General features: G+C 43.4%; 1 protein-coding gene across 1 annotated transcript in view; it reads left to right on the forward strand.

Annotated features, from left to right (window-relative positions):
• Window positions 1–26,691, forward strand: part of AOAH (acyloxyacyl hydrolase) — an 80,542-nt gene that overhangs the window by 40,427 nt on the left and 13,424 nt on the right. The window contains exons 12-17 of the mRNA XM_005242197.4: window positions 1,036–1,130; window positions 9,537–9,628; window positions 12,027–12,109; window positions 18,575–18,611; window positions 19,664–19,738; window positions 25,246–25,418. Of these exons, the coding sequence (XP_005242254.2) occupies window positions 1,036–1,130; window positions 9,537–9,628; window positions 12,027–12,109; window positions 18,575–18,611; window positions 19,664–19,738; window positions 25,246–25,418 (555 nt within the window). The remainder of the gene's footprint in view (window positions 1–1,035; window positions 1,131–9,536; window positions 9,629–12,026; window positions 12,110–18,574; window positions 18,612–19,663; window positions 19,739–25,245; window positions 25,419–26,691) is intronic.

A 26,691-nucleotide genomic window follows, 5' to 3' on the forward strand; every position in this document is an offset into this window, starting at 1 on the left:
ACGAGTCATAGGGAATGTAAAATGGCAAAATATTTTTTTTTTTTTTTAATTTGGAGGATGGGCAAAGATAAAACGTAAAAAGCACAGGCTGCTGCTAATTTACTGTTAAAAGCCAGCTCAGTTATGAGGTTAAAATACATGGATCAGGGACAGCAGCCAATGGAGATATCACCTCTGCATTTTTTTGTGATGGCTGAAGCCTAACCCAGAGGGATGGCATTGAGATTCAGGAGAGCAGTTTAACATCTGTGCTTGTCCAGTTTGACCCGTTGCTGTAAATACCAGTAATCATGCTGATACTTTTCCGGAGAAGGCCTTAAAGAGGGGAAGTGATGGCATCAGCTGACCTCCCTGACAGCAACGTGGGTGCCTGTGTATACACATATGCACATATAACACCCTCACTAAACAGCCGTGACTACAGTTGCTGCTCACCTTGCCTTACATTTAAATCAGCATCCTGGGGATGAACCATTGCCTGGCAAGACTTTTCAACAGCTTTAGATGAAAGGCAATCTACAAATGCTAAGTAACATTAATTATAAACCAGCCAGATTGTTCTAGCAGAAATATTCTTATGAGTAGCACATCCACCACCAAGTCATGTTATAAGGAGCTTTGAGCAATTTCCTGGGTAATCCGATTTCCCTAAATGTTTAAGTACTTTTTAATGCATATTCTATGGGTAGTAAAATAAATGTTGGCTGCACAGCAGAGCCTCTGCTGAAATAGCACATCCATCCTTGAATACAACCAGGATTTTTTCTGATTAGCAAGACCTCTCCCTGTTTTTCATGCCCATTCCCCAGCTGTTTCTCTGGGGTTGTTGGCAGGTGTTTCTTAGCCAGTTTTTGCTGCAGATGAAGTGAAACCCCCATTGTAGGGTCTGAACGTTTCAGCCATGTGAAGAGTGATATAGCCAGTCACCCCGTGACTCCATCAGCTGCCTCTGCTGTTGCTCTTTAAGCATTGTTCTCCATGCTTTGTTTCAGTTTGCTCTATCTGCTCATGCGACTAACAAAGTGCATTCATTAGGTGCGGACTCGCAAGGGGTCGTGCTGTTGGGAGACTCAGCCGGCGCTCACTTCCACATCCCTCCCGAGTGGATGACCGTCACACAGATGTCAGCGGTGAGGAATCATGTTCAGGTTGCCAAAACTGCTACCACGCTGGTTGCCATTGGCTTTCTCCCCTGTGCCACAGGTTGCCAAAGGGAAACTAGTGCAAAATGCTTCACTGCACTGGAATTTATCATTAAGGTCTCATGTGTGTCCGTCACCTCCTGCAGCTGCTCTTCTGAAGATAAAACCCCATAGCCCTGTGCTACTGCTGCTCCTCCGACATCTGTGCAATTGGGTCAGGGAACAGTTTGGCTCCAGCTGCGCAGCGCTGTGCCAGAGACACAAACCAGGACATCTGGCTTTCCATGCACATGCCTGTGGTTCAAGGAGGCCTGCGCTGTCTGTGGGATCAGTCCTGCTCTTGGCAGCCTTATTGGTATGGCTCCTTGCTGTGTAAGTGTTGCAGAAGTGACCCTGCTGACAGTCTGGAAACCTCTTTTAGGCACCTGGCTTTGAAATGACATGTCCTGGATTGTTTTCCCTCATCTGTGGCATATATGAAACAGGTCTAGTATTCCAGTATTTAAGCCCTGAGCCTTTTTGAGCAAATACGTCTGCAGGTGTTTGAGGGTCATCCAAGGGTTTATAATGGACTTGTCCTAAAGGGAAGAGTTTCTGTAGTGACCATAAAATGTCACTACCACACTGATGTCTAGCTTTGGGCAGTATCCCAGCATTTCCCATTTTCAAACAACAAAATGTGCCTGGCTGTGAATTACGCTGAGCCTCAGCTGTTGCAGTTCACTGGCATGGAATGAAATAATCGAGGGGAAAAGGTCATTCCAGCAAATAGCAATTGGAGGGTGGAGGTAAATGCACAGGTATGCTCCTGTCCTTCCCTATTGCTTCCTATCCTGAGCCAGTGTCACTCCCTACTCAGGGAGGACTGTGCGTTGTCCTTCTCTGCGTGAGGTCTGTTGCACAGGGGTAAGCAGATATATCATCATCGCCTACGTTCCCTGGTGAAAAACTACTACTCCTCCACTGGCCTCTGTAGAAGAAGGATGTGGACATTTTCTGGAGAACAATACTTATCCAAAATGTCAGTAGTTACAGTGCTGTTGGAGGTCTGAGAGTTTCATCTGTTTTCCCACTTCTGCTCCCAGAGCTGAGCTGATTTAAATGTTGCAGATTAGCAGTTGTTTTTCTTTGTTAAACGTTTATGAGCAACAGTTAGATGAATGACACTGATGACAGAACTGATGATGAGCATAATCAATTAGCACTAATGATAATTGAGATTATCTTGTCTAATAAAGATGGTAATAATACTAATGGTGATGATGATTCTGGCAGCAACGCTGGTAGCAGAGCCATGTAGGCAAGAATAGTTTTAGAGTATGTCAGCATTTTATTATCACTGTAGTGAAGGTTTAGAACACATTTGTCTTGCTTGAAGCTTGCTGGTCCACTAGCTGGATGGGCTGAGGGCTGGTAATGGTATGCAGAGGCAGAAGCTTCAAGGTTGGGAGCTGGAGTGTAGATGATAAAGTGAGTTTTGATGGCACCTTGTTGCTGTCTGATGAGTGTAGAACAACTTGCATGGGAAGGGAACTGGTGCTCTCTGTGTCAGGCTCAATATATATGTGCTTTCAGTGCTCAACTCCATCTGGCTAGTGTGTGTGGAAGATCAAGGACTGGTTGGAAAGGGAAAAGTGGGCTGCTTTCCTTTGCAGAAAAGGTGACTCCTGTTTAGAGCTGGTGCCCTGCACTGGGGCGAGGAAGGCAAAGAGAGGTGTGCTCAGTCTCTGGTGTTTTGTAGTCACCCCACTCACAGTATATAAAATAAGACGAGTTAAGACATCACTGGAATTGGAGAAGCTAAATGTAATGTATGAGTAAGTAAAAAGGAAGCCTGGACTTCACACACAGACCCAGAGCTGCCACAAGCCAGTCCCAGGAGAGACGTCTCTCCTGCACCAGTGCAAGGCACCAGGGCTGGCGTCTGTTCTGAGCCTAGTAACGAAGGGATGCATTAAGGTATTGCTTAAAATACCACTTATGGACCCAGGAGAAGAAGGTACAAGAGGATAATATAGATAACCTCCTGCCGCTTCGGACGCTGGGTACCCTGAGCTGGGCAGCATCAGACAGACCCATGACGGGGGTACGGCACGGTGTGTTGGTAATGCAGAGGAACTTGGAAAATCAGTTATAGCGAGCCAGGACAGAGCACGGCTGGGCTAGTTACCTTGCAGGGAACGCAGCCCTCCTACAGCTAGCTGAGCTCTACAGAAGCATGCTGCACGGCCACCCAGGTGTCTGGGGTATGTGAGATTCGGGATAGAAAAAAACAAGTTCTTGTCTAGGACTATTTGCAAGCTTTCCTAACCAACCTGGCAAAAATACAGCAGTTAAATATTAACGCAGAGATACAGAGACTTCAGTCGTATAAAAAACCCAGTATCTGTATTTAAACTCCAGCAACAGTAAAAACTTATTTAATTTGCAGCCCACCTTAAGAAAGTAAGTTGTTGCCTGAGCACAAAAGTGCTAGCAAAAAAATTTCTGAGCTAATTCAGGCTTTGTCACTGCCTCTTCCTCTTGCTTGTCCTGTGTCTTGCTTTCTGTGTGTAGAATGACAATAGCAGCAACTGAGCTGCCTCAGGGGTGTAGAGGTGTAATACTATTGTCTCTTGGTGTGTAGTATTAAATACCACTGGCAAATATCCTTCATTCATAGGTTTAATTAGCAAATTAACTGGCTTTGATCTTTTTTCAGTGGAAAGTTTTTCTTGAGGAGAATTTCTAAGTGCGTCCATGGTTGGTTTTGCGACCAGAGAGAGTGCAGAGTCTATGTCCTAATCTCACAGAAAACATCCTTAATCTGGGACGACAGCATGACTTTGAAGTTAGGGCTCTGAGAGGGGAAGGATAAGGCATTAGCCTCGTGTACCTGCTGTTCTCCACTGTGCTGTCAAGCTCGAGATGCTTCTCCTTGATTCTGTGAAAATTTCTTTGATAAGACACATAGAAAAAATAGTTTATCAGTTGGTTTTCTCTACAGTCAATACTAGAGTCAGTTTAAAGCTTTAATTTCACTTTCAATGGAATCTCAACCCTCTACATGGAATTCCAAATAGGAATTTCCCCCACCCCATACACCTCATCCAGGATTTTCATCATGTGTACAAGGGAAAAGTTGTGTGCCTGTTAATTCAGATTTATTAATTTTATTATTTTATTACTTTCATGTTTTTCTATCTTTTTACTTACCTATTTTATATACATTATATTTTCCTATATTTCTTATTTATATTTATCCTTATACATGTTCACATATACAAGTGTAAAGTAAAATTTACACTTGGTAGCAATGCTGTGGACCCTTCTGTTAATCATCACTACATCAGTGGCAGCTGTTAATTCCCATTTTAAAGCTAATTAGGTAGGGAAATAATTTTCCAGGAGAGATGCTGAGAATTTAGTTGAGAGGCTCTGCAGAATGGTTGTTTCCCCTGATTATGCTCCACATAGTGTACCATGCCAAGGAGCAGTAACGATGAGGGAGGAAAGAAAGAACATGAATGAGAAATTTCCTCACTGAAGCAGGCTCAAGATGTCATTTGGGTAACCAGATGATTAGCATGGGGTGCTGAGATGGATATTTGGACTGAACAGCTTTGGAATTCAGGTGCCCACGACATCATCTCAAAGACCATTGTTGGGAAGCTGTTATATACTGGATTTTGGATTTCCCAGTCTGATTGGGAGCTTACAGCCCTTGGCATTAGCCTCTCACAGGGTAGTAACTCCCCGTGTAATCCAGTGGAGGGGGACATGCTTCTGTCATACATCCCACGTCAAGAAATGCATCAAGTTGCATCATTCCCTTGTTCCATATCAAGACCCCTAGCGCCTTCCTGGTCTTCCTGTTTTCTTAAACTTAAGTGATCAAATGCAGAGACCTGAATCATGTTCCTGCATTAAGCAAGCATGCTGTTTCATGGGGGAAGCTTGCAAGCACCTGAGTGTCAGTCTGCCTGCACCAACACAGCTGCAGGCACTCCCAGCCCATTTTGTCTGTTGCCAAGCCTGAGATGTGTGCTCAGAGTGGGGACTCACTTGTTCCAGTGCTATTTCCAAAACCTTTGCTCATCCCTTTTAGAGTATGTTCTTCCCAGAAAGAGCATACGGAGACACTACTTGGTGTGGAAACTGTCCACCGCAAGGTAGACGCATCTTTGAAAGCCATAGCTCAGACATGTTATTTCTCCAGTTAAAAAAACAAACCACAAACAACAAAAAACCCCACCCCACCCTATGTAGCACTAGAGGAAGTCGCAGATACCTTGATTTTGGAGGTTTTGATCAGTGTGGTACTGTTGAGTCCTAAAGTCTACCCTACCATATAGAGATCTAACTGAGGTGCAGCCACACAGAGAAAATTATGTTGGGACCGTCACTGCGTATACCTGCCTGCATGTTCCCGCAGAGGCAGCCAAGCACATGATTCTGTCCTTAACCTGCCATCACCACTCCAGTAAATCTCCAGACACCCAGAGTACAATTACAGGACAAGAATTATCCAGCTGTAATAAGGGGATGAGTCAGCTTTATTTTGGCTTTCTGCTTATCAATTGGTTTTGGGTTTGCCAGGCTTTTCGTCTTTTAAAATGTTCAACAAGAACTGAACTGAATGTTCGTTCCTTTGACCTGAAAATTCAGACACTAAAAATGAAGTGTAATGCAGTAGACACGCACTCTATGAGGTTTAGCAATGCAGAAGAAATACTGGGGGGTTTTTTTGAGGTGGATCATTTTTGCTGAAAGCTAATGTTGAAAACACTGGTGAGTCTAGCAATGGATATTGTGCTCCTGCTGCTCTGTCCATCTGTTTACAATTGACTTCCAAATAGCTACTAAATGCAGCATTTTCCTGTTATATGTCTGAGATAGAAGCTTATTTTTGAATCTCATTTTAGAGACAATTTTGTCTTGAGATAAAAGCACTGTATTTATAAATGTGCTGAAAATTATACCCTTTAGAGGAAGATGCATTTTAAAACTCTTGGATCTCTATTTCATGCTGAATAAAGAGAAAAATAAATCCCACATCTATTTATAATACAGTAAATACCTATTTGCCCACAAACTCAAAGGGTTCTCACGTTTCACTAAAGTAATTTTTTCATATTATCTTTTTCCCATTGAAAAGATTCAATATTTCTTTAAATGAGGGTTCAGGATGCCCTAAACACTTATCCCACTGACTTCTTTTTTTGCACCACTAGAAAAAACAGGAGTTTGATCTGTTAAAATCTTATTTAAAACATTCTCTAGCTTCCCTCTGTAACCAGTGAATTGCAGGCAAGTTTCTCCCAGCTAGTATCATGATGACTAAGATGCTGCATTTTGTGGGAAATAAGGTAATAATTTTGCTAATTTCAAACCTATGCTCCTTGCAGCTTTAAAGAACAGAAATGCCACACATGCTTTTTAACAAGATAGGCTGTACTTTCCTCAAGAGCTCTAAGGCTTGCTTATTTGTATACTTAGAATAAGAAAGTTATCTGTGGTACTTGATACTGTCACAAGGATTTGAACAGCATTAAAGTCAGTATAAAAACAATATATGTTGTCTGCTTCCATAGAAGTAAAAAATAGCAGGCTGATGTGAATGAGAGACTTTGCATGTTTTCTAGTAAAATAGACTGCATTGAAATCTTTTCCTTGTCCCTAGGGTGAGTCCAGATCTTCATCCATGCAATTCTATTTTCTAGAAATTATACTTTAAATCCTTTATAAAAAAATAAAATAATTTTAAAAGTAGTATAAACCCAATTCCCCTTCAGATTAAGGGATACTTCAGTGCTTTCAGGATTTCTGACACTGGCATCTCTAAAGGCTTATATTAGCGTTAGGTTCCCTATGCCCTTTTGTGTTCTGATTTTGAAAATCTCTTGCCATAGCAACCCTGCACCTTCTTCCATTCAAGCACAGCTTGGCATGTGTGCATTTAGCATCAGCCATGGCTTTGGCTGCCCCGTATTTCAGGCAGGACACATTTAGGAAGTGAGGATGTTCCTTCGAAAGGAAACTCATCTAGAGCATTTGAGGCTAAAATATGGCATTTGAAGCCAGGCTGGAATAACTTTCTAATCATTCTGTGCTAAAATCTGGCATGTAGGCTGAAGCATGGTTTCTCAGCCAGAATAGTCTAGAGAATGGTATTTAAACAAGGCTGTGCTCACAAGAGTTTTAAGCTAAAAGTCAACATAGATCCACCTCTATAGTGGGACACGGTTGCATGTGAGACTAAGCGAAACGCAGTCTGTTGGACCATGTTTTCCATACTACATTGCTGCAGAGTTCAAGGTCTAGCATTCTTCTGAAATTTCCATTAACTACTCATCTTCACCCTTTGGTCCTGAAATATCTTCAAAAGTCTGGCTTTAAAGTGCTTTGCTGGAACAGTGTCAATGCTAAACGTATATCAAATTTTCAAATGCAACTATAATTCTGATCTCAAATGTTCTTTTCCAAACCAATTTGCAACTCAAATAGGTTCTGGCTAATTCACATTTGAGTTAAGTTTGCAGGGGAAAAAGAAAAAAACAGTTAAAAATTATTGGGACCTGTCCAATGAAAATATTGTTTTGGAGAGCCAACAGGAAATTGTAAGAGAATTGGTCATAGAAGGATTTTTTTAAAAAATATTTAATCTTTTGGGGGCTCTTTTTATACTCTCCTATGCTGTGACTTATAAGAGATCATATCTCTAGTTTGTTCTGCACTAAGTGACTGTTTCCATATTTCTGTCACCTTTAATGCAAAGCTATGAGGAGGCAAATATTGCAAATGGCCAAGCCATGCTGTACCACTCCACTTCTCCTCGTAGCTGTGCCCTTGGATTAAGTGCTTGTTTGTACACAAAACTACCAGATTTGAGGGTGACAGATTTGGAAGTTCCCTCCAGTCTGAAAAAAATAAGATTTTTTTAATATATTTATGTATATGCAGATACACACAAGGACACACACACACAAATATATATCTGTGTGTGAGACAGAACCAACTGAAAGGTAATTAAGCCAGACCCATTTTCACCTTGGTAACTAATGCAATGTAAGTAGGTCAAATATGCTGTTATATGCTTTAAACTGGCATCTGCTCTGCATTAGGCTGCTCAGAGCCTGGCTTCAGGATTTCTTCCCCCTCACAGCCCCTCATTTTCATACATCTTCTCCCCTTTCCCTGCATCTCCCCCCATCCTCTTACAGTCAAAACCCAGCGTATACTCAAGCGTAGCTCCCATTCACTTAAACAATAATTTTCTGAGAATGAAGACTTGGTGGGAACTACAAGATTTAGATCTTCTGTGGCTCCTCAGTTATCTCTGACCCTCTTGGAGAAAGAATTACCCCCCTGCTTGATGTTTATAGCAGTGAGGGTTTAAGGAAACGCCACAATTACTTGAAAAGAAGATGAAGCTAATAATTTACATGGATTAAATCAGCCAGTAAATTATCTGGGTTTATGTTTTGACCTTCTTTTGGTTATTACCTTTTTCATCAGCAGTTTGAGCACACTGGATTTATGCATTTGTCTTTGTGAGCCTATCCTAGACTAGGAGAAGCTGAAAATTTACTCCATGTCGTCATCCTTCTGAGGTAGCACAATTTCTTGAGGCCATTTTTCTTGCCTTTCCTGATTTTTGACACATTCAGAAATCAAAGTGGAAACAAACAGGGTGCCGCGTTTTGAATGTGGAACAGAGCTTGCATCTGAATAGAGGCTTTTGAAGAGGCAGTCGCTTAAAAAAAACGTGAGGGACTAATACCAGCAAAAGCAGAGAAGGGTAAAGGTTGCATCTGTTTGCATGGGAAGGTTATGGCAGACCACGTGTGCTTTTCTCCCTCGTCCCTGCCATGTTCAGGGGCCTTTCTGACTCTGCTGCTTAGTGCTGTCCCCAAAATTTGCAGTGAGGACCAGGCAGAGGTATGTAGGGGGTCAGATGCTCTCAGTTCATCCTGCTGGAGAGTGCAAGGGAGCTTCGAGTGAATTTGATGTTGTCCTTCTGCCATATCCACTGAGGACATCATGCTGTCATCTCTCCCTGTGCCCACAGACACCCACCTTTGGACAGGACAGATGTTGCAGCAAACAGCTGCTACCTTGGTGGTCTGCACCTGCAGGACATGCTCCACGGCAGGAGAGGGTTGGGGCTATTCCAGAATGAAAGACTGCCTGGAGATGCAATTCAGATATCTCTTCTGCTTTTCCTTCTTCCATCTCTTGATATGCCCCTCTTTACAAAAGTAAACTTTCTAAGTATATGCTTAATTACCTCTACAGCTATAGTTACAATTGCTGCTGTCCGGCTAATGCTCCAGCTAACAAGTGCTCGAGTTTGCTGAAAGGATTTTCTTGTCTGTGATGGTGAAACCATGTTGATTTAAAAATTTCTTTCAGAAATCATTTGCTAATCTCCCAATGGCTTTCACTGACGAGCTTGACTGGCCCCAGTTCTCCGAGATCACCGGATTTCTGAACTCCACCATCGGGTAAGCCAGCAGGCGGCGGGCCAAGTCGTAGCGAGTCTCAAGGTCCCTCAAAGCATAGCAAGAAAGAACCCAAGCAGTGCTTGAAAGGAAAGATAAAAATGCTAGTCAGCTCTGCTTTTACTCTTTCTAAAATCAAGATTGGCATGGGACCTAGGGATTTTAAAAATCTTTTAAATATATAGACAATGCAGAGTACTCTAGCCCAGTCTTCCTGAAATTCAGGATAAGTTTTAGAGCTGTTTAAATGGTTATTTAGAAGGAGAAAAAAACCCCAAAGAAATAGAAAACAAACTCACTTTTTTCAATAGGCCACAGCAGGGAGAAAGGGAGCACTGATGGAGCTAACAAAAATCGGCATTCTACTTTTCTTAAAGGTTTGGGTTTTTTTCTTTTTCCTTCTTCCTCATGTTTCCTTTTTGCTGCTGAAACAGTGGAAGAAATGGTAATCCCAGGGTTGTTTCATGGTGTTCCCTTTTTTGGAGCAATCTTCCATCTTTCCCCCCCCCCCTCCCCCCTTTTTTTTTTGGCCACACTTAGAAGGAAGTAGCAAAAGAAGAATTTGGAAGTGCCTGTGACATAATTTTCTGTGTTACATTGGCTCATGTGGATGGGAAAGGATGCAGGTATAGTTGGAAGAAAAGAAGTCTCTGCCAGAAGGGAACGAAAATACAGTCCAGACACAAAGAAAATACCTTGAAATGCCTGCAGTTTTAACTGTGAAGTTAAAAAAAATATTCACAATTTTGTTAATCATCTTTCTGGCCAGCATTAAGAGGCCCTTGCCTCCTGCCAGAACTGAAGGATGCAATCATCAACAGTGGCCTGAGTTTCAGATAATTTTTATTTTACATGTCTAAGGTCATGAATACAGTGAAATGCCAAACCAAGCATGAGTCAAGCCTAAAGAGGCTCTCTACCAACAAAATTAAGAAGTTGGCAGAATGTATTTTTTTCCAGGAAAAATATCTGTTGCACCATACGCTTGTACTTTTTGCTTCTTTTTTTTCTCCCTGTGCAAAACCCAAGCTCAGCTACATTCACACAGTGTATGCTTGAACTTGACAAGCCAACAGAAAAGATCTATGCAGCCTCCTCTTTCAGCGTCTTTAATAATCCATTACAATGTCCAGCTACTCAAAACACAATGTTTAACTGGGCTCCAAAGCATCTGAAGTTCACCAGTGATCAGAGCTTAGTATTCACCCTGAAGTTGTCAGTGATAGGCCTTGGGTTGGTGTTCAGTTTTTAATCTCTTTTTTTATCTCCACCACATCCGGGAAAAAAAACCAAACCAAAACAAAACAAAAACTGTCTTTGGGACTTCAAGGTGTTTTTAAGAGAAATAGCTGAAAATCCCACACTGCAATGATTAAGCTTGGTGGGGACTGGTTGGCAATGTGCATTGGGGGGCTCCCCTTCACTCTGAGCCTGTGAAAGTAGAGACACAAACTGATGCAGTCCATGCCCATCTTTCCCACCCCTGATGGGTGAATGGGGACACCACTTTTTAACTAATATCCTCTGACCGAGAAGGTCTGTTTGCTTCTTCTTGTCCACCCACCTGCTATGCTGAAAACTGAAAAGCTCAGGCATTTCTTGTGTAGCCCATTGCATGCTGACTGACTGATGTTATCATGTGTTTCTATGTAGGTAGTTACATTTTATTGCTGGTTTCAAAACTTATCGTTGCCTTCTGTTTCTATACATCCATCCTAATTTGCTGTTCTTAAGCCATGCTATTTAAGTTATCTGATTCCTTTGGTGTCTAAGTTCAAACACAAAATCAGCAGCCCCAGTGGGTAGAGATGACCATGTATGCATGGCTGGGGAGTGGTCTTCTCATCAGCTTCCCTTTGGGCTGCTCTCCTTTTCATTTGCATTTTCATTTTTCTCCACAGTGCAAAGTATAGGAGAGAACTAATCACAACCAAGAATAACCTGTTTTCTGATCAATCCATCCAAGATTTATGGCATTGGGAAATGGATGCCCTGCCAATATTTCTTCTCTTTTATTCACTGTTCCATAACAACTAATTGAAAAGTCAATTAGTGAGAAATCAACAAGATTGTTTTTATAAATGAAGTACAACAAAAAGGTTTTTAAACACTTTATCTGCAAGACCAGGATAAAAGTATCCTGGGTGGAACAGTTTCAAAGAAACTCTCCATCAGTTTATAGTTTCTGAGAGGATATCTTGGCTTCCATTTTAGGCCACCCTGTTCAAGATTAAAAACATTTATGACCGTAAGTAAGAGAGATGGTGAAATGGAAGGATATACATAAAGGGGCCACAGAGTTGTTCGGGGATGAGAACACACTTCATTTTTTTTAATATCAGCTGTATTTTCATCAGTGTCATACGAGTTTAGCAACTTGCATTTTCTCAATTTATCTCAGAGGCTGGACAGACTCTCTGTATCTACGTTTACGCAGGAGAAATCGCTGTAATCACAGAGACTTACAGAACATTTCCCAAAATGGTATGTTAAGTTTTTTTCACTTTTTTTTAACCTTACAAGTCTGATACTTAATGTTGCATTAATTAACATCTTTCAAAAACAAAGAGAAACCCCTTCCTAATTGCATGCATTTCTTAAGGAAGAATAGAGAACAGCGCTTATTTAATTGGCGTCTTTTCTTCTGGTTCTGGGAAGGGAGGTGTATGGCTTGATCACTTTTATCCATGCACTAATAATTTCCACTGGGCTAAAAATCAATGTACCCCGCTGTAACTCTGGGGAGCAGGGGAGGGGGTTGGCCATGGCCAAAAGCAGGGATTTAGGGCGATGTCAGTAGTAGTGGTAGATCTAAAAACTGTGCCCTCCATCTCCTCTGGAGTCTGTGGCATGGTCCCCCCCCTGCTCTGCACTCCCACAGAGGGATGCCAGGAGGGCCCCACGCTGCAACCCATGGTAGCACAGGGGACTCACAGGGCTGCCACACCAGCAGGCAGTCAGGGCACAACACGGTCATCAGTCTCATAGCAAGGGTGTCCATGTCATCCTGTGACATCCTTTGGAGCTGAAGACCAGCAGGTATCTTAATGTGCTATTAGAGCAGATTTTAAAGGAGTAATCAAGGATACAAAATTGCAACAAAACACTGTTAAGTTTTAACTGATTAATTAATTTTGTGAGGCTGGCTTAACAGTTCTTTCTATGAAATAACATCCTGTGTTGCCAAGGGTATATGCAGCACACCTCACCCACCTAGAATTAAGTGTCTTGCATGGTACCTCACAGGAAATGTTTGTGTACAGTGAAGAAGAGGAAGATTAATACAAGAAATAAGAGGTGGGTAGAGAACCAGCTAAGCAGGGAAGAGCAGTGGGTTTGAGAGAGGAACCATGTCCCTCATGCATCTCTCCTGATGCTAACACTGCTTAACATTTGGAGTGGTGACCTTAGAGCAAAGACCAAGGTGCATGCTTGATGGCATCTGTGAATGATGCAAAGCTACAAAGTATTAACCGTATTGAAGCGGGTCACATCCTTACACAGGAATAATTTAGATAAGCTTGGGAACAGCAGTGACAGCAATTACAGCAAAGGCAATTGTACAAGATGTGCATGTCAGAGCTAATGAGGAGACTCTTGTCTGTAAACCAGTGGCTCATTGGCCAGAGATGGTGGAGGGAAGGCATTGGGGTGCAAAGAGAAATTTCAAGGAACAGCCAGGAGTGCAGGATAGAGCTGGAAAGAGACTAAGGAGGTTGCAAGAGGCATCATGCATGGCATTTTCTCTGAAAACAAGGAGACAGTCCTTCCTCACTTAAGCCACTGATAGAGATCTCAGAATTTGGTCTCCTTTGCCTAGAGAGGACCGACTTTGGTTGGGATACAGAGAAGGGCTTTGGGGACAATCAGGGCAATAGAGTCTTCTAAAGGGTTGTTAAGACACCTTGGCAATTGAGCAAAGCAAAAACTAAAAGGGATTATGGTTTTGAATCCTTTCGAGACATAAACACCACAGAGTGGGAAGAATGGTTTCAACTAAAGGATCGTTCTCATACAAGAGCATGAGTTTTCATTAATCCCTCTGTTTGGAATGGAAATTAAAGAAAAGAAAAAGTTACTATCAAGGGGTGAAAACCTAGAATAGCCCTCAAAGTGGAGGAGTAGGGGCAAAAAAGAAACCGTGAGTTGTTTCAAGATGGTTTGATTTGTCAAAAGGATTGTATGAAGGGATGACATTAACCTGTTTTAGAAACGAAGATTTATGATGTTAGCTTTTGTGTGTTGGATTAGGTGATGTCCCCAACAGCAGGTTTAAAAGATACTTGATTATTCTGTGATTATCAAATTGTGTTTCTATTGTATTTAATTAATTGTCATGCTTCAAAAGACTGGCTGCAGGAGCTTGGGAAAATTTATCCTCCTTGAGTAGATAATTTGGCTTTATGAGACGCTCTTCCTGTCCAACGGAGGAGTCATGTCAGCTGCAAGTCAAGAGCACTGCTGCCCCTAATGCTACTTACAAACTTGTTAAATGCCTGGGAATTCCAGTGACATTTAGGATCAGAAAGGGTCTGCCTCAGCCCCTCACCTCTGGCAGACAGAGATCTTACCAGGCAGAAGTTGCACAGACAGGTAGCGTGATGCCAGGAGCACTTCCAGGCTCAGGTGGACATTTTTGCCTAAAATATTGCTTTCTGGTGCCAGCACCAATTCCACTGGCAGTGCCTTTCATATGCCTTCCTCCTTCCTGTGCCACATGTGCTGCTCCTGAGGCTTTTGGTCTTCTGCATAAGTGTTTTACAATGTGTTTGGTGTCATGGGTCGGGTGCTTCTGACTTTCTCATCTGTAAGTCACAGGGCACTGTAGTTGGTGGCTCCCATTATTGCAGTCCTCCAGATGCGCTTTCTGGTGAGAGAACAAAAAAAAAAGGCCAAACTAGATGGTTAACGGATGACTAGGTGTCAATGGTTCTTCTAATTTTATATCCAGTTCACCTCAGTACCCAACACCTATTACCTTGTTCTACTCTCTTTACAGTAATATGGGTTACACTTTCTGCTCTTCCTTTTTGCTGATTCCCTCAGAGGCTTAAAAAACCCAAAACTCACTGTGTGCATCGTCCTTTTTTCTCTCCACGTATCTTCTTTCCACTTACACTACAGACGCCTGCAGGATATAAAAGGAGGTGAGGCTGTATCAGGTCAAAAGACTGAAGAAAATTGAGAAAGAAATTTAAAAAAGGGAAAAATTACAAGTGATGGAAAAATCCCAGGATATCTTCCCTCAGTATCTTCTCTTAATCATTGCACTGACACCACATTGTAAAGGCTTGCTTTTACTGTCTCTTTGGCATAGCATTTTTCCCGAATGGGAGGATTTAAATGGCCACTTCCAGTGTCAGTAAAGCAAAAAGCTGCCCACCAATCTGACCTAGCCCCACCTGGGAAAACTTAACCTGCCTCTGAAAATGATGCTTCGCAGCCCCACATATATGCAATGAGAGGACAAGACACGAGATGCGGTTCTGACAGGGGAGGTGTGCAGCTGAGAGCCAGAGCCCAGGGATGACAAGCCGGCAGGGGGACCAAAAGTGATGCTTGTCTCCAGCATCCCTACAGAAGCACTAGCATGTGTCAGGGTTCACCACGGAGAGACTTTCCTTCATTGCCTTTCTCAGGACATGCATCTTCAGCCTGGAGGAAGTCAACCTCCGTGCTAGCAGGATTTCTGCCTTCCCTTTCTTGAAAAATCCCATTATTCCCTGGAGATGGTGGACCCTGCCTTCCTCTGCAGCTGGCTGTGGGGTAGGGTGCTCAGCCAGGGCCAGGGAGGGTGCCCCTCAGCTCTCCGTGTATCTTACCCATGGCCCATGAATATATTCACATCAGAATTGCTGATGTTCATTTTGGGTGACCCAGCTTTGCTCACCAGGCACCCACAAGACACTTGGTATATGAGATACAGGTTAATAATTTGTAAGAAATCTGTTCTGAAGGCCACTGTTACTGCCTTCAGCTTGGGGGTGCACAACAAGCAGCTCACAATCTGATTTAATGCTTTCCATTCAAAATAGTTTGCTGAACAGTTTTCTATAGGGAATTTTTATTGGTTCATTGTTTTTGGTGGGGTTTTGGGGTCTTGCCTTCCAGCAGCTTCACACAGGGTTGTAGGCCATGTGCTACTTCTGGTTTTTGGCTGGGTGAGTGGGATCCTCAGGTGTGGATAGCTGGGCATGAACACGTGGAGTTAGAAAGTTCTTCTAAATGTTTTCTAGCCCTTGTTGAAGATCCCATGTTCTGATAGAAGCATCCTGGTAGTAAAATGTGTTGTTAAAATATACCAAGAACTCATTAGATAAACATGGGGAAAGCGAATGCCCTCAGAATTTCTAAATAATTACAGAACAATCTTGCGATTATCATCCGTGTTTTCCATTACATACTTAGATAATGTATGCTGTTTGAAAACACAGATATTGTATATTCCTTTGTCATATGTAGTCTGCTCTGTCTCTTAGGATTCTTGCCTTTGACCAGAAAAATTAGGCCATGTTTACATCGAGCCATCAAACACCAGGCATCTCAATTGGCTTCAAATTCAGTTAAGAATTATTTTTTTTTCCTTTGTCTGTCTTGGAATTTCTAGTCCACCTGGAGTTCATTTTGGGAAAACCAGAGTTTTTTCTTTGCACCATTACATTTCAAATTGCTTTTACAATTTGAGAGCAAAAGATTGGAAGCCGTTCTTGTCCACACAGCATTTTTGGCACTCTTTCAGTGCATGTTAGTGCTGCTCCCTGTCAGCCACAAAAGGTCTAAGAGCAAGAAAATCAAGAACTGCAGCTCAAGTATTCCAAGGTTTATGAAATTTGGGGTTGCTCACAAGCAGAAACAAACACAACCCTGACTCCTCAACCAAACCAAAACAAAAAAACCACCCCACTGGTCTGAAAATGTTTGGAAAGCAACAGAGAGAGGGGCAGGAGAGATCCAGGAATAGCCGACAGGATATTCAACAGTATAAGGGTAACTGCTCTGCCCTATCTCTTTCTCTCTCTTGAATGTTTTCAACACAGATTGCATCCCGTACCACAAAAACTTCCTCGAAAACTCAATTTACCCATCGAAACAGTTTTCTAAAAAAATCCCTTCATTGTCTTGATGTTTTTACTTATTCTGTAATTGTGCTAATGCTCTCTACAGAGCTGCTTATAACTACCTACGCTTGTGGAGGTAATACATACCCGAGAACAGCTTCTTACTTTTCTGTAAATACCTTTCTAATTTCTAGAGATCCCAATGGTTTATTTGTGCTGGAACTGCAGCCCCAGTCCAGGAAGCCAAGCAGCAGAATGGCTTAACAGAGGGGTGTCGAACTCTAGCTAAAAGAGGGGCTATTAAACAGAAAAAATCAACTGGCAGTAGCTATGTTCCAAGCCTTATTTTCTAAGGATTTTGTGGGGCTCTTATTCTGCTGAAAAGAGCTTCTCAACAGAAGGACTGGATTTTGAATGGACCAGCAGCCCTCAGGAGAGAAGCAGCAGACAGATATATTCGTTTTTAGCTTGGAAGAACTGGATTATTTAAAACATAAAGGATTTCTTGATATATGCGGTTGGCATTACTGTGAGTGATAATAACAAAAGCATCGCTATTAAAATGCAGTGTATTATTGCTACCTTAGGGCTTATCTCTTAGATCTTTCCTCTATACCAATCCAGCAGGGATTTAATGATGTTCTGTCCACAAGTTTGCCCCCACGAGCTGCAGGGAAGACAGGATTTGCTCCTCAAAGCAAACTTCAGAAGCACAATGCAGAAGAGGAGAAGAAAGAGACCAGGGAAGAGGGAAGAGCTGAGTGAAGAATAGAGGGAGTGTGGTACAAGGGGAAAAGGAGTAAAAAAAAGAGGAGAGTGAAAATACTGAAAAATATAAGCAAGTACAACCTGTCGGGTCTGCTTCTCTGAAGTTTATGTTTCTGTACGTTACTGTGAGGTGAGCTTCTTGCAGTCACAGTCCTAGTCTCATCTTAAAGCATAAAGCCTTTTTTGGCTTCTCGTTTGCTATCACTTTTACACTGCAGGTGATGGAGTTTGATTTGTGTGCGCACAGCCCTTAAAGACCTGCTAGCAAGTTTTATGCATAAAAGCTTTCCTAATTGGGAATGCTTTTCTCATTCAAGACATAAATGAAAGATCATAGGCACTCACAGATGCTTAGGTGTAGCTAGCTCTTTTGCGGGAGGAAGAAAGATTTGCATCCAACCGTTTGGCTGCCTTGCCATTGAAATGCAAAGCTTCTCAGGAGGGGTGCAGCTGGCCTAATACTACTTTTTGTAAGTCTGCCACTCATGGGGAGAGCAATGCAGACACCCAAACGCTGGTGTCTAGTGCTATTTAAGATGCTTTACAGTATCTTTCCCACCTCCAGCTGCCTTTCCAGAAGTGCACAATCCCTCAGGCATCCTGTGATGTATCTGCCAGCGCTGCTGCAGGTGTCTTGGATACTCTGGGATGTCAAAAATGGTATTTGGTGCCTATGTTTAGGACCTGAATCAGTCCCAACATGGTATAGCTGTGAGACGCTTGCTCTCTCAGAAGAGTGAGAACAGTTCCCTTTGCAATTTATAGGGAAAGTTAAAAGTAGATCGACTGTTGACAAGTCAGGTTGGCTGGTTTACAAGAGACTACTATGTTCAACAGATGGGAAGAAGCTGCTAGATCTGGATTAAAAGCCAGAACCAAACAACGCAGCACTTAAAAGTATTTGATTTCCTGAGTCCCTTAAAGTGTGGGACTCAGGTAGATGTAGCCTTACTTCCTAATGCTGGCACTCGAGAAGGTTACAGAGACGACTTGTTGTTCCATTTTTACTTTTAATGTTTATACATTTGAGGAAATATACGATGAAGTTAGGTTTTGCACTTCATTTTGTTTGTCACTACAGTGATGTTGTACTATTTCTCTTATTCCAACTACATGTGATCAGGTGGTTCTTCAGGAAACCTCCTCTATTTAATAAAAAGGTGAGTGTTCAACGGGATTAAAATGCTGGCTGGGGATACAGAAGCATTGCTGAGGTCCTACTTCTTCAAAAGAAACAAGCAAAGTACTGTAAGGAATGCATTATCCACAAGTACCCTAAAAAAACAGTTTCCCTTGGCCACAGTGCTCTGAAGCACTGGCTGTTTCTTCTGTAGTATAAATATTTATCAACAGAAGAAAAACTGTTCTAAAGTATGGATGTCACTGTCTCCAGGGTCTTGATCTCGGCCCAGTGAAGCCAACATTAAGCCAGGATTTCAAATTATTTTAGGGACATGACTACGCCTTTCCCTAAATCTGTGCTTCATGTCTCCTAGGTGTGTTACTCCTAATCTGTACCAATGTAGGTAGACATGGGCCGGTCCATGTGTTATCTCCATATGGATACGACTGAGTAGCTACTGGGCAGTGAGAGGCAGCAGCTCTCCTGTTCAGGCAAATTTGGGTGGGCTGTGGGGCAGTTGGGGTTTGATTTAGTTTGCTTCATGCTGATACAATTCACATCCTAAGGGATTTATTGTTCTTTTCTCTGGAAAATGCAGTAATGAATCCTTGCCCTCTAGCACTGATCTTCAAATCCCGATTTGATCCTGAGCCTCATCCTACCTACATAAACCTAATTGTTAGCCAACGTAGTCTTCCTCTCCCATCTCTGATTAAAAACTTCCCATCTTGATTTATGTCTTTGCCCCAAAATGAAACTGCTTGATTTTGCTTCTGAATAATACAAAAAAGATATAAATCCAGCAGGAAAAACAGTGGGCAAGACAAGTCCATGAGGGGCAAAATGGAGAAGTAAAACCCCCTATATTTAAGAAACTTTACTAAAATGCAAAACTATAGTGAAAAAAACCCAAACAAACAAACAAAAAAAAACCCAAACAAAAAAATCCCTCTTCTAAAAGTAAAGTAGTCATCTGAGCATTGGCCAAAGCAAATCCAAATGTGATCTCATGCAAGTGTAGTGCGTGTTTGTGATTCAGACATTGAAAATGAATTTCCCCATTAATAGAACTGTGTATTTTTCTTTTAGCTTGGCCAGAAACCAGATGCTGGACAATCCGGCCATAGTTATCTACGCTACGATTGGGAATGATGTCTGCAACGGGTAAGGTGTAAACTTAATTCATATTTACAGTAACATAAATTTGGCTTCTTTAGAGTACTGCTGGCTGCTTGGACATTCATGTTCCATTACTTTGCGCTTCCCCATGATGGCATTTTTCTTTGCTATTGGTCTGTGCTTCATTCTTACTTTTCTGCTGCAAATACTGGTTGTTGCCTTATCTGTATTTGTCATAGTCACCTACCAGTCCTCATTTGGAGCTTGTCTTTCTTTCTTTCTTTTACAAGCCAGTGATAAAGTGACAAACGGTATGTCTGAAGTAGAGTATTTCTAACTTAGCAGATGAAATGAGGTATAACAACAACAGGAGGGGAAAAAAAGAGTTTAAAAGCATGTATATCTGTCTTGCCCAGTGTGTCACCTCCTGTCAGGAGGGAAAGCGTGACTGGTTTACCTTTTCTGAGGAATGACAACACCGTCCCCTGTCGAGGTCTATTTTCACCCTGCCTGTACTGTGCGCTGCCTGCAGTCTTTGCTGTGCTCTCCTGACAAGGTGTTTTGTCTTTTTGGCTTTACTCGCGTCACGAGCTCAGCAGGTGAATGAACTGAAGCTTTCAAAACTAATAGTTCTGGCATTATCCATTAGCAATGTTCGCAGGGTCACTAAGAGGTCACTAGTTGGATGCTTCTCTTCTTTCCAGTAGTGAGAAGGCAGAAAACACCTTGCTGCCAGGCCAATGCACAGCACATCTGTACCACGGTCTTGATTTTGCAGGTGGTCCGAGTGCTGTTAGTGTAACATTATTTTCACCATGATGAATCTTCAGGTTTTCTTTTAAGTGGAAGAAATAAATCTGACTTAGGCAGAGACTTTCAAAACACTCTTTTTAATCAATGACACAGTCTCAGCTAAGTCTCCTTCTAAAGCTTTTGAAAAGTCCCACCCGCAGGTTGTATAATGAAATTGGAGCTATTACACAGGCTGTCAGGCTTTGCCATTAAAATATCCTGGGTTTGCTATCCTAAAACTTTGCTTAGCAGCAAGTGCTTGGGTTGCAACTTCACACACCAGGTGTTGCACTCCAGAAGCCACGGCCAAAGGCCAGGCAGGGCTTTCCCTGCCACTGTGGTGCTTGAGAGCCCTCAGAAGTGGGCTCACACAGCAGAAGTGGGACCTCAGGGGCCACCTTTCAGGCCTTTCCCTGGCACCACCAGCTCCCTGGTCATGTGCGGGCCGCATGAAGAAATAACCTCCCATGAAACCTTCATCCTTGGCATCTCACCCCTGCCCAGAACTGCCAAATCTGCCCTCAGCACCATCCTCCTTCCTTGGGAAGGATGCACAAATCCCCAAAAGTAATGCCACCACCCTTTGACTGAGTGGGAAAAGCAGTCACAGAGCTCCTGCTACTTGCTGACCAGACTGTCCTGGGCATCTGATTATTGAGAAGCTTATGGAGGTATCATTACGACCACCCCCAGAATGATGAGCCCCTCCCCAAATAGCACCTTTGCTGAACTCTGTGGCCCCTGCCACAGGGACTTTTGAGGTGTCTTCTCCCAGGCTTGGCTCAGGATCTGTTGCACATATATTTGAATTCTGCTGTTTCACTGACTTTGCTAAAAGCACCTCTTTTTCCTTTGTTTTATTCCTCATTCTGCAGGTTATTCTTTTCACTTCCCCTGTCTCTAACTCTGTTTTCTAGTCTTGCCTGAAGCAAAAAGAATTTTTTCACAAATTTAAACCATTTTGGTCTTGCCTCGCCCATTTGTATATTTCAAAACAGTATTTATTACTTGGAACTCTGCTGTCTTTTTATCCCAGCATCCATTACCTGGCAGAGACACTTTTGTCTGCTCAAATTCTCTCTAGTGTCTGTTTTCTTCCAAAACATTTGCAGCATCACAAGAGGCTATCAGGCTGTAGCGACCCCTGTGACTGCAGCAAGGGAAGATGCTTCAGCTTCTGTAGCAACATGCTGTTTCCACTGAGTGGGAAGTACAGCAGAGAGAGATTTTTTTCAGTGTCCAGTCATTGTATGTAGCTGCCCTGGCTCTGATGTAACCACAGAGGTTACGGAGGATGCAGAGCATCCGATGGGCTTGACCTCAAATCTAGAGTTTGACAAATAAAAACCTCTTCAAGGACAGCTTTAAACTGTAGTAATAGAGCCTTTCTGGCCTTATCCTGTATTTTACCTTCAAAAGAGTGGTGTGCTGAGCACACTGGAGACGCAGCTCTTAGCCAAAGCATTGTTAAAATGCCAGTATTTCATCCCATGTGAAGAGTGGGGCAATGAGTAATATGGATGTTTGTAGAGGAGAAAGATAATGAAATTGGCAGCCTGTGTTACATGTTCCCAGTAGTCTCCACACTGTGGTGTCCAAACAGAGGGGTTAGAAAAATAAGGACAGATGGCAATGGTATCTCTCAGCCCACTGAGGTGTAAATTTGGGACACAATGTGGGACACACAGACCTAGAACAAAAAAAATCAGACAAGAAAATAATGAGCACCAGCCGTTTCAAATACTGTACAATTATTGCATGTATTAGTTGAGCCTGGGCTAAGGCACTATTTCTCCAGCCTCTCTTTCCCAGCTTTGCAGTTATGACATCAGCAACAGAGAGGTGACAGCAGCAAAGTGGGGTGAGCAGGCAGCTGCCGGGAGGGAACCTGTATGAAACAGCACTGGCATCCAAGGCTACCAATACCAAAATACTGCTGCACCCCTCTGGCCCTAAAAGTAGCATGTGAGCCTGAAATACCTCTAGCTCCTTTGTCCTGGGCATACCAGCCCTCTGCAGCGTGCTGGAGCTGAACTCCTGCACTGCAGCTCCAACCCTGCGTGGACATGCATGTGGCATGTGTCAGTGTGTGCATGTGGTGTGCTTGCTTGCCAGCTGGCCACCTATGCCAGTAGCCAAAACCCTGGGCATGTAACAGCATGTGGCTGGAAAGCAGATAGATGTTTGGCTGAAACATTGGCTGGGGGGATATTTATTTGGGCTGGGGTCATGGGGAGGGGGCAGTCGCTGCCCCGCAGGGTGTGGCAGGCCAGGCCCATGAACTCTATGCAGAAGGAGGGCGGAGAACTGTGTTTGGACTATGTCAGACCCTGTCACAAGGGACTGAAGGAGGTCTGTGTGGCCAAAAGAAGCTTTTCTCTCTGGAGAAGCTTTGCACACATTGCACGAGGCTGTCTGGTCCGTCTGTGTTATGTGTGTGAACAGCTAGGGTACCCGTGGTGTTAGGGCATCCTGGGAGCTGTGTGCGCATCCAAGGATATTACTGTGTATTTGTGTATTCTAGGGGGACAGGGAGTGTTAATTTCCTAGCCTTGCACAGAAAAGAAATGTGAAGAAATGCCCTGAAATATCTGCATGACTTCAGCGGAGAATGACAAGAGAAAGCAGAGTTATGAATGTCGTATTAATTTTGGCTCACACTGACATGTTTACTTGAGGCAGAGGACTTACATCAGAGCGGTATTTTGAAATCAAGTGCTGCAACACCTGTAGGCAAAATGATGTAATTTAAGGGGAAAACCAGTCTTATCACAAAACTGCCTTGTTTGGATGGCTGTCGCAAGGATAACCTGAATCTTAATGCTGTTTTTCAGTTCTACTTAACCAGAGTCTCAAACGCTTCAGCAGCACGTACTGCATTAAGACATATTTCTGGGCCTAGGGAACTCATCTAATTATTACTTTGTGTGCAAAACACAGCCCACTGAAGAATCCCAAATCCTTGCCAGGGAAAGTGGTTCTCCCACATGGGACTCGGCACCCACCACAAACATTTCTAATGCTTCAAGACAGAAGAGCAATGCTTTTGAAAGCTCCTGCTTCCACAGCATTCGTTGACAAGAAAGCCTACCTGATTCCCCAGAAGCTCACCTGGCACTGCAAGCATCGAGTTTGCCCTTCTCTTACCCCTGGGACGCCGTGAAAGAGATTAAAGGCCTTTCCAATGGAAAGGACCTGGATGGATCCTCCTGGCTTCCTACCACTTTCCTACCAGCCCATGAGAGAGATGGGAGCCACTAAAGCCATAAGGATGGACATTAGTACAACCTCATGCGCTACTTGGAAGGACATCCCCTGTCTTTTTTCTTGAGCAAGGAGATCAACTCCTCGGTGGGTGTTGAGGCTTTCTCTTTGACCACCTTGGTCCAGCTGAGCTGCACCACCAAGGCAGGCCCGAAACTGTCACAACAGCCTGCTTCCCAAGGTGCATGGTCCACACATTGATGTGCTCCAAATCCTGGCTATGGTGTCCTTGCTGCTATTTCTGGGGGCTCTTTTTAGAGCTTATGCTGCAAAATGCATGTCTTTATTGTCTTTCCCAATTCAAAAAAAGAAACTTCAGGACTTAAACGCTCTGCTCCTTGTGTCCCAGGGAGGGCCAGGGAACCCTGGAGCTGCCTGGGGTTTGTGGAAGCATCCTTATTTCCATCCCACTGACTCGTCACTCTGAGAGAGGGCAATGGGGCATCTCTGGACAACAAGAGGCTTTTACCCAGAGCTGGCTCCCCTTTGCCTTCTAGATGTTGCCGGAGCAGGGCCTTGTGGAGCTGGGGTCTCCTCCATGCCAGAGACCTGTGGATCCTCTCTTACTGGGATGGGACAGCCTTCTTGGGGCTGTGTTCACCCGCTTGCTTATAGCCCCTGTTATGGACCTGTGCACCATGAGAGCGTGGCGATGGCTCTCAGGCAGAGAGCTGGTGGATGGTTTTTCTGTAATAAGTGGTTGTTTTAATAACATAACTAAAGCAGTGTTCTCTAGGCAGCCTGGGGTGGTTTTGCTTGTTTGTTTTTCTTATGTAAGTTAAATTCTATTTCAGCTTCAGCATTCCACATCCCCACCCCCCACCCCTGTGGCTTTTACAGAAAAATGCAAGAGCTTGGGAGGGGACACAGCCAGGCAGATGACCCAAACTGACCGAAGAGGTAGTCCATGCCAAGCAATGTCATGCTCAGGAACAAAAAGGGAGAAGAAGGGATTTCAGGGGCATTGGCCATCTTTTGCTCAGGAACTGGCTGGGCATTGGTCTCGTTATGGGAGGTGATGAGTTGTTGCCTTTGTGTTACTTCTTTTGCTTGCTTTCTCTCTTCTTCTACTTCTCCCTTGCTTGTTGAACAATAACTTTTTTTTTATCTTGACCTCCAAGTTTTCTTGCTTTTGCTCTTCCTTTTCTCTTGCCCTTTCTCACTCACCAGGGGTGAGGGAGAAGCACACAAATGTCTGTGTGATGCTTAGCTGCCCACCAGGGCTAACCCACAACAGGAGGCCACTCTAAAAAAGGGATGCACCTGTCTGTTTATAGCAGGGACAAGGGTTGCACTGAGGGAGGTTTCTGTATCGTTTCTGATTTTAGCAATAACACTGAGAGACTAAGAGAAATGGCAACATTTTTACAAGGCTTTACTTAGCTAACTTAATGTGAAAGAGCAGCAAAGAAGAAAATGCAGCTGGTTCAGGTGCCTTTTTGGGGGCACATTATTACCTGAACACAATGTCCTCTTGGCACCCTCTTTTTCTGCAGGAACCGTGACACGCTGGCTCACATGACTACACCCAAAGAAATGCTCTCCAACGTGATGCAAGCTCTGCGATACCTGGACTCCCGTCTTCCAAACGGCAGCCATGTGATTTTGACAGGCTTGGTAGATGGCCGCTTTCTCTGGGATAACCTGCATGACCGATACCATCCTCTAGGTAAATATGAGGTATTGTGGGGCTCCTCCTGTTACCTGCCTGCTTGTGTTGTCTTCTCTCCCTAAATAATGTATTACTCCATTGACAATTTCAAGAAAACCTGATAAAGTGGAGTAAATCTGAGAAATATGAGACAGATATTGGCTGTGCAGTAGAAGTAGGAGAGCCAGTTTACCATCCTGCCTGGTTGCCCCTCTAGCCAGACCCACTCAGCTCCAAATCAGGCTCAGCACATGTTGTAGATGTGGAAACAAGCTGTTCTGCCTCAGCCTTGGCCAAACATTGTGGCTGGCCGGCTTGCACTTCATCCTGGTTGCTGTTACAGGTGGAGCTGGACATTTGGTGAACACCTCCACTCACTGACTGGTGGATGTCTTGGTAAAACTGGATGTGGATCAGGACAGAAGGTTTAAGTCAGGGGATTGTGAAAGACTGGTTAGATATTAGAGAAATAAATTTTCTGCCGGCACTGGGTGCCTGCCACCTCCTATGCCACCTACAGGTGTGATGACTGAAACTTCACACCACGTGCAGGCATGTTTTGGGGCATTCCCTCAGACTCCAGTTGCCGTAAGTACTTTCAGGCAGTGTTCTCAGAGATTTGGAGGCTGCCTTTGGGAGCCTGTAATCTCAGAGCATGCATGAAACTGTATGTGTGACCACTGATGGACCACTTGCTCCTTGGCTTCATCCTGTGCCAAGCAGTGGGGAGGAATGTCATCACAGGGAGCTGCATTCACATGCAATGGTGTGTGACGTCCATCCTTGGTGAGTCTGACAGCTGTGCCTCTGATTTCGCTGGGGATGTGGGATGTTGTGGGGTGAAGAAGCTTGGACGTTAGTTGCAGAACCCCTTATCTACAAGTTCATACCACCCGGCAGTGGATAAAGAACGTGAAATACTTTATGCAGGTAGCAAAGAAAGGTTTTATGCAAACAGCTGAAGTCAGTCAAGTATATATACAAGGAACAATTGTGGACATTCTGCTGCCAAATTTTAGACCTAAAGCATGTTCTTATTTGTATTAGATAAGGGAATCTCTTTTGCATCTGAGCAAGTGGGAAGTTGTTGTCATCTTTGTGCCCATCAGCAAAGAGAGAGAGAAGTTAAAACACATAGTTAGAATGGTCGATCACAGCTTCAGATGATTTTGGCAACCACTGGGTACTAAAGCTTTCAGCAAACTCTGTGCTGTGGTTTCCCCAGGGTTCCCCAATCATTGCCAGTATCCCCACAGCTTCTGCGCAATCTACTCTGGGTTATTTTGCCCCT

Source organism: Falco peregrinus, chromosome 5 (assembly GCF_023634155.1).
Source record: "Falco peregrinus isolate bFalPer1 chromosome 5, bFalPer1.pri, whole genome shotgun sequence".
Taxonomy (NCBI): domain Eukaryota; kingdom Metazoa; phylum Chordata; class Aves; order Falconiformes; family Falconidae; genus Falco; species Falco peregrinus.